Below are 9,546 nucleotides of genomic sequence, written 5' to 3'. Positions count from 1 at the left end.
AACTGTACATTTTCTCAACCTTAAGTCATCATTTTTTTTTATTCTTTTTTTTAGCAAACATTATGAATTTCAGGATTTTGATGAAATACAGGCATTGTCCTTCAGCAGGGAATGCTAGAGCAGCTGTAAGCCAACAACTGAAAAAGTCTTAGCAGGTATCTGACAACTAAGAAAGTGCAGTATGCTGCCTCTTTAATGCTGTAACAATAAGTCAAGGTAAGTAATAGCAAAACATGGATTTGAGCTACCTGAGTAGCAGTCTTGCCTGTGCTTTAACATTAATGCTCTGTGCTAATCATTGTGCGTGAGCAGTTTTAACTAGTAATAAGTAATTTTTTAATGTCAGCCAAGGCTTTAGTCACAAAGTTTTGTTTAGGTTCATCTGCCATAAAGTTCACACTATGTATTAGTGACATGAAGTTCTGAGCAAGGCTGTTTAACAACGCTGGTTTGTCATATGTCTTCTATGAAGGTGACTGGATATGAAAACAGCAATGTAGAGGAAGAATACTTGTAGTATAAACAACTGTCTAGATGATACTGGGAAGGAACAAAGGTTCTAAACTGAAATCCTGTTTTAGCTCTCCAACATTAATTTTTATTCACCTTGCTATTTAATGATGACTGTGACTGTTCTGTCTTGAAAATGTTTGGCTCTCTACTGAGTAGGCACAATGCCTGTAGACAGGACTGTGGCCAGTAAAGAACAGGAACTTCAGGAAAAGCAGCTACTATGTTTAAAAACATTACCTCTTTAATTACAAAAGAGAAACATGGAAACATGCTTCTAGTGTTCTAATACAAAGATCAGTCTTAGTGTTTTGTGTTAAGGCAGAGAGTGTTTCCCAAAATGCTTCTTCAAAAGTTCCGATTCATTTAAAATTTGTCTAGGCTCCAGACAGTGCAGCAGAAAGATGTGGGTTTCTTGGCATTGGTTAATTTTCTTAACCTTTTTGTTGTTGCTGTTTTAAAGGTCTTTTAGACTTTCATGTAAAAATAAAGCTATGCACAAGGGGACATGAGCAGTGCTCCAGCTGCCGAATCTTCCTCCAGGTTCCTTGACACTGAGAGTTGCCAACTGCTTCCCAGTGTAAGATTTTACCTCTGAAATGTGACAATAAGTGAGGATTAAAAAGCTGAAAAATCTGTATTTCAAGTTACTAGATTGTGTTGTATAATACGTCAAAGATTAGATTTGCTTAATAATATTTAGTTATCTCTTCTAGCGCTTAAAATGCTTTCTGGAGCAGACACTGTATTCCTAAGTCTAGTATACGGGATGGTGGATTGAGTAGCTGGTTGTACAGGTATTAAGTATTGTGCATATTAATAAATGTATAAAGCAAATAAAAATCTGTTCTGAATATTAAATGTCTACTTTCAAAATTACTGTTCTAGAAACGAGATTTCCAGGTTTGAGAGGAGTTGTGCTCCACCACCATTAAACCTGAAATAAGATTTGGATTATGGCAGGGAAGACTGGGTTTAAGTAAAAGTGCCCATTGCTGTAAAAAGACTTCTTGCACTACAGACCTGCATCACCCTTTCACAACAGTAAATCATTCAAAGCACTGAACTCTTGAATACTGAAATTCTGACATTTTGAAGAATTGAAATCTCAAAATAATGAAATTCTTCCCCAGTTTTATCTGGGTAACAATTCATGTGAGAACTGAAAGGGTAAATCTTCTGAGCTCTACAAGTTTCAATTTTTAGGTATAATAATATAAAATGCAGCTTTTAATGACACCTTGAGAAGTCTTTGCTACAGAAAAGACAGCAGAAAAAAGACTTGTTACCCATCTGCATTATGGCCATCTCCAGAACAACGAAGTGTGTCAGCATTCATAGCTGGAGACTGGCAAGCTACACACACAGTATATCCTACTCGGAGGTACTGCATCCATCGAGCGTACGGCCGATTCTCCAAAGCACAGTGCTGTGAAAGTGATTCTGTTTTGAATTCCACACAGTATCTGCTCAGAAGGAAAAGTACCAAGTTACAATAGATAAAGCACAAGCTAGGTATACATTTTTAAATGTACTTACATAGCATATGTGTGGTATTTGAAGCGCAAGTTAGACATGGTCATTGCTAACAAATCTGTTTCTGACCCTCACCTAATCAGTGAATTCTTAAAAACATTGCAAAAAAATATTTTTCATTCCATGCCCCAGTCCAGTGCTTTTTGTATGATCTCAGTTTCTGGTTGTGTTTTATATTCTCTAATTATGTTGAAAAGAGATCTCAGTAACCCATATATTTTCTTTTATGCTGCTAAAAGAAAAAGTGGAAAAGAAACTTGAATACTGATGGCTTTATTGTTCTGGGGGAAGTAGCACAGAGCAAAGCATTAAGAGTATTACAGACCCAGTAACAACCTAATTTAAATCAACATTTCTACTGGTAAACAATTTTTTTTGTTCTGTGTCAATTTTAAAATGGTCTCTCATTACTGATTAGATTCCGCCCATTTCCTTTGTTGAAAGAACTATATGGAATTTCTAAGACACTTATGGGTACATTCAGTTTTGGTTTAGCATTAATTACTGTTTGCTTTCAAAAGCAGCTATCCTGATTTGCTGTGACCCCAATGTCTAATCCAGGACAATTAAGAGTGTAATCAAAAGCAACATCTAGAAAGTGCAAATGAACTGCAGGAGAGGGAATCGGTGAAAGCTATAAATTACTGTTTAATTACTGTGCTTTCAGTTACATTTTTATCTGTAGCCAGCTATTTTCTACTGAGCAAGATGACCCACATGAATATAATAAATAGATTACCCAGCTTCTTCTTTGTCTGATGGCCAGAGAGAAGATGCTGCTCGTCGTTTTCTTTCTTTACCATATTCAGAGGTAGTTATGAAAGCAGGGACTGAGAAAGAAAACAGTTACAGTAAGGCAGCAAGGCAACTGAGTCATGTTTCAATTACTGGAACAGTGGGTGAATGAATCAGGAGTTTGTGGATGGTGATGGTGACTGACTGTATTGAAAAAGTGGCAAAATGTTGGCAACATCAGACCTCAACCCCATTCTCTCCAGCTAAGCTCTTCCTTATTCAAAAGAACTATATCTAGAAACACATGCCATCTAGTTTCTGTAGAAACAGAATGTGATGGGATCTTGCAGCGAGATGTTTCCTGTTGTAACTTTGCACAGAGATCATTTGATACTTCCTGAGGGGCTTAAATCAAGAAACTGAAGGAATGCATGCAGCTTTGCTGTTTACTTAATAGAAATTAAGAAAAGCCTGAGTAGGAAAAAAAATATAAGAATATAATAAAGTGCAATATGACAGTAGAAAGTAAGATTTTAAATTGTACTGTTAAGCAGTTAGATGCAGATGGATGCTTTTTTTTCTGTTCATGAGGATGGTGAGACACTGGCCCAGGCTGCCCAGGGAAGCTGTGGCTGCCCCATCCCTGGCTGTGTTCAAAGGCAGGTCGGATGGGACATTGAGCAACCTGGTCTAGTGGAAGGTGTGCCCTGCTGATGGCAGGGGGTTGGAGCTAGATGATCTTTAAGGTCCATTCCAACCTAAACCATACTGTGATTCTATGATCAGTAAATTTATGAAATCAAATAAGAATACCATGCTCATGGCCGCAGTCCTCTCCCTGGTAAGTCAGGTATTCCAGGCAGCCAGCCTTCTCCTCTAGAGCAGGACAAGGTTCCCCACCATTTCTAGGTTCCTGTTGTACATAGCGCCTACGTATCCGCAGGTCAGGTTGACATTGTGCTGCACAGCCACTCCAGTGACTCCACTCCCCCACAGCACAGGGAAGAGCTGCAAAGCAGTATTGAAGCATTACTGGTAGTCAAGACTTCTGTTTTACCCTGATTGCTCTCAAAACAGCATATGGGTGCCTTTGCCACATGCAGATACCTGACATTGCAGCACCAGGCACTGCCCTCAGATGCATCTAAGTACCTCAAGGCATGAGGTAGTCTCTCTGGCTATGAAGGCACTGCTCTAACATGTTGCAGCACAACCCTCAGACATATGTTTCAAGCATTTTGAACTAGAAAACCAGAAAACTAGTGACAGTAAAAATGTCTTGGACCCTGCCGTGGGACACCCAGGACAAGTACTAAATGTATGTGCCTCACAATCTTTGCTACCTGTCCACAGGACCAGAAGACAGTTCTTGGCCCCAATTGTTTTAATAGTACAAGGGTAGATATCAATGCCTGATCACACATCTTAGGTCTAGCCAGAGTACTAAAGGACAGTGTTATCTAACCCTGTTTCCTTAGCTATTGCTTCTCTTCCAAGCTGTCTGTATGAATGACCTGCAGAAGCAAGGATTTTCACCTAATTTTAAGCCCATATTTATGCTTTGATATGCAGATAACATCAGGTCTAACATCACATTTTCCATGCAGAAAACTCCCAAAGGGACTGAGTAGCTGCATAACAAAATGATGACTTCACATCTTACTGGAATTAAACGAAGCTGACAGTTAAGTATTGGTCATCTGCAGCAAAACATGGCAATTTCATGGCCATTAGGATTTAGAACAAGAATTATGAATGTCCTTAGTGATGTGGAAAAATAAGAATATTGGGTTGCTTGAATCGAAGTTAGCCAGTGGGATGATAACATCACTCTTGCAGTCAGTACCCAGCAACTATTAAGGGACAGTTTTGTGCCTCATTGGAAAGATGTCAAATTCCCCAGCCTAACAGAGAATGGGTCCCACAGCTGACATAAAAGGAATGAATGGGTACATCTCTTGAAATACAAAAAGTATCAGGGACCCGTAGCTACAACTTCATGGTCTCTGTCTATTTTACTATTGCTCCAGCTTAGTTAACAGTGATGGTGAATGATGGTTGATTGAAACAATGAGAAAGATGCAAGCCAAAGGAACCTGAAGAACAGGATATGTGCTCAGGTACCTACCAAGATGTGGAAGCTAACCGGACTCTTGCAAGTTCAAAAGCACACAGAAAAATTACATTGCATTCCAGTGAACACAGCTTGGTGCTCAGAATTTTTTTCTTCCATTTGCAGCACTGTGAATCATAGATTTTTATTCTTTTTTTTCTGAGTCACACTTTTTACTTTTTCCCTATCTCTGGGAAAAAAAAAAAAAAGGATTACAGTATCTCCACTGAAACACTGCACAACATACATTGTCATGTATAAGGCTCTGTGGATTCTCTCAGAGTAACTATTTCCATTCAAATGACAAGATCATTCCTTTCCCAGGCTTTCCCATGGTACAGTAGTTCCTGTCTAAAATGCTCTCTGTGTACAAAAATATTCTTTCTCCATTGTTAGAACTATAAGGTAATTCATTTTAAAATCCTTAGGTTCAGCAACCTGTGGACTTCTGCTGACCCATCCATGTATAAAGTACCAGAGCCACTATGATTTTTAGGCACAACAGAATCTAACCATGGCACTGGAGCTGTAGGACGCCCCTCCTTTCACTGGTTTATATTATTTGGGAGCACTGGTTTTTTATTGCTCCTAGCACATTTCTTGATTACATATACTTGGGGCACTTTATGCTTCCCCCAAGTACTTCATCCTGTTAAATATTTGCAAAAGGATGAAATGTCATTTCGGCAGGTGCTAGAGTCATGAGCACTGAGCAGCCCAACAAACAAGCTACAGCATGAGAACCATTGGTCACCTTCACATTTCTGGTTTAGTTTTTTGAACTGTACATTCAGAACAGTATTTCAGAATGCACTATGCCAATAAACACCCCTGATGTCATTGAACAGGTGGACAGAATTTAGAAACACTCGATGGTGAGACCTCAACATCCAACAGGAACAAAAATACTTCAGAATTTCCAGCCACACTTCTCTAAGTTGATAAAAACTCCCGCTGGAACTATTTGGAATTTCTGCTTATACAAAACATTGACTGGCTGCTTGCAAGAGAGGATAGATGATCATTTGCTCTCAAAAGAATGACTTCTTGTGATCAGTTTTGTAGGGTTTAGGTGCAAGAGTTCTAGGACCGAGCTGCCAAAATCCTGCCCTCCCATGCCAAACCACATAAATCATTCTACTCCCTTTACTTGCACTAGCATTGGTGCTCACACAAGCAGTCAGTGAGGCTCTGCAGGGTGTCAAACCAGGCAGAAAGGGGCAATCAGAGAGCAGAAGCAGTTTCCTGTGGGTTTAGTTCCCTGTGCTGGGCCACCAGACACACTGCCAGATCCCAGCTCTGGTGCAGGAGATGGAGAGAGAGAGACACTGAGCTGAGACTACATCTTCCTGCCTGGATCTAGGGCACCCACTGTCTATGCAGGGCACAAGAGAGAGGCAGCTCAGACATTGCCTTTTGAGGCAACCACCACTGAGCCTGACACAAAAAATACCATCTTGACAACAATAGGTGCCAGAATTCATGGCAAGAAAAGTACCTAAACTAGAACTTTTCAAGCCCAACTTTGAGCTTCTTTTTGAAAACCATAGTAATTTTTACATCTCCATTTTAATGCTAACACTACACATCTCTGCTAGCTCTCTTCCCTTCTATGAACACTAAAAATTACTAGATTTACTGAAAAGATACAATATGCTGTGACTCTATGACAAGCATCTTGTCAATTTTCCCCCTACTGACCTCCCTGAATGAAAGATCCCTGCATTAAAAAAGTGCTCATTTTAAAGATGCTACTTCCTGTCAGACCACATGGTGCACGTCTTTCCCATTCTGTTATTCTGCAGAGATTCTTTAGCAGAGAACTGAACATGTTTCTTCTGGAGACCTGGGGTCAGAGTTCTGCTCTGTTGAGTCTTTCTGAGCAGCTTTACATCACCTGGGACGGGTCCACGCTGTCCCTCAGTCATACTCCTCAAACCCGGCAGACGCAGACAACTTGAGTCCCAAAGGTACATGGCTCTGTCAGCACAGCACTGAGCCTGTAAATACTCCCTGGTTAGCAGGACTGTGCAGGGAGACTCGCGATTTTTGGCTCAGGCCGATGTGCATCCAGGCACCTGAGAAGAGACATCAGGTTGCCCCAGTGCCAGTGCTGCACCTGTAAAGCAAGGGCTGTGTCCTGCAGTGCAGGTGCAGGGAGGGAGGGAGGGAGGACAAACTGTAAGACCACAAAGGGTAGACGTACCATGGAAAAAAAAAGGGTGTCAATGCCTACAAGGCTGCCAGGTCCAGTTTGGACAACCTGGGCCACATTCCCCTCCTTGCTACTGCTCCCCTGGGAGCCAGGCTGGCAGAGGACCCTCTCACTCATTCCCCTACGTTCGTTTTGAAGTCCTTGCCTTCATGGTGAACACTTGCTGGTTCCTGCCCCAAGGAGTGAGCACAGAAACCTCACCCTGATGCTTTCCTCAATGTTTTCATTCGTATTTCTTTGGCAAGACAGGAGGAATCTGCTCAGGGACACAGACAGTGTCTAAACCAATCTTCCTGCTGCGCCTGTAATCCTGCACCCCCACTGTAATAGGTGTGTATTTGACAGGAGCATAGTGAAAAGTAAATAACACATTTCAGAGGCAAAATAACTTCAGGCTGGCAAGCCCCTGGCACTGTGCTACAGCTGACCCAGACGCCTCGCACATGCCTAGTGCGGAAGAAGCTGCTCTTCACATTTCTCTGTCTGCTGCTACCCTCGCCCAGCCCCAGCCTGGCCCCTGCTCATGCCCTCACCCCAGAGCTGGTGATGCTGAGGGAAGGGGGGGAGTTGAGCCGCGCAAAGCTCCTTCACAGCTGAGCCCCATTTCCAAGCCCCAGGAACACCCGCAGCAGGCACCCAGCCCTGAAGAAAGGGCCGGGGGCGCTGGGGGCCCTCGGTCAACATCACCCCCATTCGCCTTTCAGTGGGCTCGCACCAGGCTACAGCCCAACCCGACCCCCGGCGCTGGGGTCGGACGCACCTACCCGGGCACGCCTGGCCGTGGTCTTGGCAGCAGTCTCCGGCTCGCCGGCATCCTCCGTCGCAGTAGCAGGTCCCGTACCCCCCTCCCTCCCTCCATCCCTCGCCGACACAGGCGGCGTCCCGACCCTCGCAGCACCTTCCCGAGCAGCTGCCCCCTACCCCGCTGCCTGCCCACAGCAGCCCAAGCCACAGCGCTCCCGACAGCGCCGCGCCGCCCATCACCGTGCTGCCCCGACGGGAGGATCCTGACACCGCTGCGCGCTCCGGCAGCCGCAGGCACCCGACGGAGCGGTGCGGGATGGGCGGGCAGGGAGCGGAGGAAGTGGGGGGGCGGCGCGGTCCCGCTGGGCCCTGCCCGGCAGCTCCCGCTCCTGGCCCCGGGCGGCTCCGGGCAGCAGCGAAGTTTTGGGGTGTAGCGAGCGGGAGATGCGGAGGGTGCGTGTCCTCGGGGGTGTCCGGCCAGGATGTTCCCACAGGATCCGTGTGGCAGTGACGCACCCGGTGATGTCCCATACAGCGATGTGCTTGCTGCACCGGGATGTCCTGCACAGCAGTGACCCACGCAGCACATCGCACACAACCATGTCCTGAACAGCGATGGCCCTTGCGGTGATGTCCTATACAGATATATCCTGCACTGCCGTTTCCCATACTGCCGTGTCCCACACCACCATGCAAGGATGTCTCACATAGCAATGACCCACCCAGCCGTGTCCCACACAGCTATAGCCCACAGTAGTGTTCCACACTGCAGGGACCCACATGGTGGTGACCTGCAATATCCCCTCAGCAGTGTCTCCCACAGTGATGTCCCTCACCTTAATGTCTCCCATGGTGATGATCCTCACAGCAATGTCCCATACAGTGGTGAGCCACAGAGCAACGTCCTGCATGGCATTGTCACACATCCATGCCCTGCACAGCAGTGGCCTTCACAGGACTGATCACGGCCACATCCCACCCAGCGGTGCCCTACACAAGTGACACGCAGAACTGTGACCTATGCAGCCATATTCTGTTAGCAGTGACCCACACAGCTATCTCAGAGCACCCCCATCCACCTCCACACAGCCCAGCGCATGGGGATGGCCTGGGGCCACCGGACATGGTTTATTGGTACAGGCTCTTTCTCATTTCAGGACACATCCCACACAGCCAAGAGCATTTGCTCGTGTTATGTTTTTCCTTTTCTTCCTATTTTTTGTTAAGATGTGTTTCCAGAACAAACAAAAGAAGCTGTACTTGCAGGTGCACAAGGAAAGGGGGATGGATCCTAAACGCAAAGATTTGGATTCTAGTTTTCAGTTATCTTCAGTCCTAAGAGGTTTTCAGGATTAATGGGATATGATCAGTTAACCAAAGAAATCAAATCCTAAAAGTACATAGTGAGGTGACTGCAAAAATATGTCGCTTTTGCACACTTCAGTTTGCAGATAGTTAGCTACTAAGGCAAGAGCCATCTGGTCTCCCAGAGCTGCCTACAGATGGGAGGTAACAGCCTGTTATATTACCTGCTACATGCGGGTGCTTGGACCCCCCGAGACAGCTCAGGCCAGCCAGAGTTTAATTTCTCCGAGCCATCACAGCACTGCTGTTAAAGTGCTGTTTAAATCCCAATGGGTTGGGCCTGCACTGTTATCCAGTGTGCTACTAATGAACTCACTGGCTTGTCGCC

At 44.8% G+C, this 9,546-nt stretch overlaps 1 protein-coding gene across 1 annotated transcript; it reads right to left on the bottom strand.

The window, feature by feature from the left end:
* Positions 1-647: 647 nt before the first annotated feature.
* SBSPON (somatomedin B and thrombospondin type 1 domain containing) lies at positions 648-8,166 on the bottom strand. Its single transcript, XM_061448291.1, has 5 exons — positions 7,874-8,166; positions 3,595-3,789; positions 2,786-2,876; positions 1,800-1,976; positions 648-1,104 (listed from the first exon to the last, which is right to left on the bottom strand). The coding sequence occupies exons 1-5, from the start codon at positions 8,088-8,090 to the stop codon at positions 987-989; spliced, it is 798 nt and encodes a 265-aa protein (XP_061304275.1). The 5' UTR covers positions 8,091-8,166; the 3' UTR covers positions 648-986.
* Between the last annotated feature and the right edge of the window lie 1,380 nt (positions 8,167-9,546).

The sequence above is a fragment of the Pezoporus flaviventris genome, unplaced genomic scaffold (genome assembly GCF_033815535.1).
Source record: "Pezoporus flaviventris isolate CSIRO_AGI_PZ_B2104156 unplaced genomic scaffold, CSIRO_AGI_Pfla_v1 ptg000007l, whole genome shotgun sequence".
NCBI classification, from domain to species: Eukaryota; Metazoa; Chordata; class Aves; order Psittaciformes; family Psittacidae; genus Pezoporus; species Pezoporus flaviventris.
The sequence above is the reverse complement of the archived record's forward strand: the minus strand, read 5'-3'. Positions and strand labels throughout refer to the sequence as shown.

What these genes read in the sequence shown, in the direction of transcription:
- SBSPON (XM_061448291.1), bottom strand. Translation starts at nt 8,090, where the DNA reads ATGGGCGGCGCGGCGCTGTCGGGAGCGCTGTGGCTTGGGCTGCTGTGG. An exon ending in GGACTGCGGCCATGAGCATG is followed by an intron (nt 2,877 to 3,594) that starts GTATTCTTATTT and finishes TTTCTTTCTCAG; the next exon opens with TCCCTGCTTTCATAACTACC. An exon ending in TCAGACAAAGAAGAAGCTGG is followed by an intron (nt 1,977 to 2,785) that starts GTAATCTATTTA and finishes CCTTCTGAGCAG; the next exon opens with ATACTGTGTGGAATTCAAAA.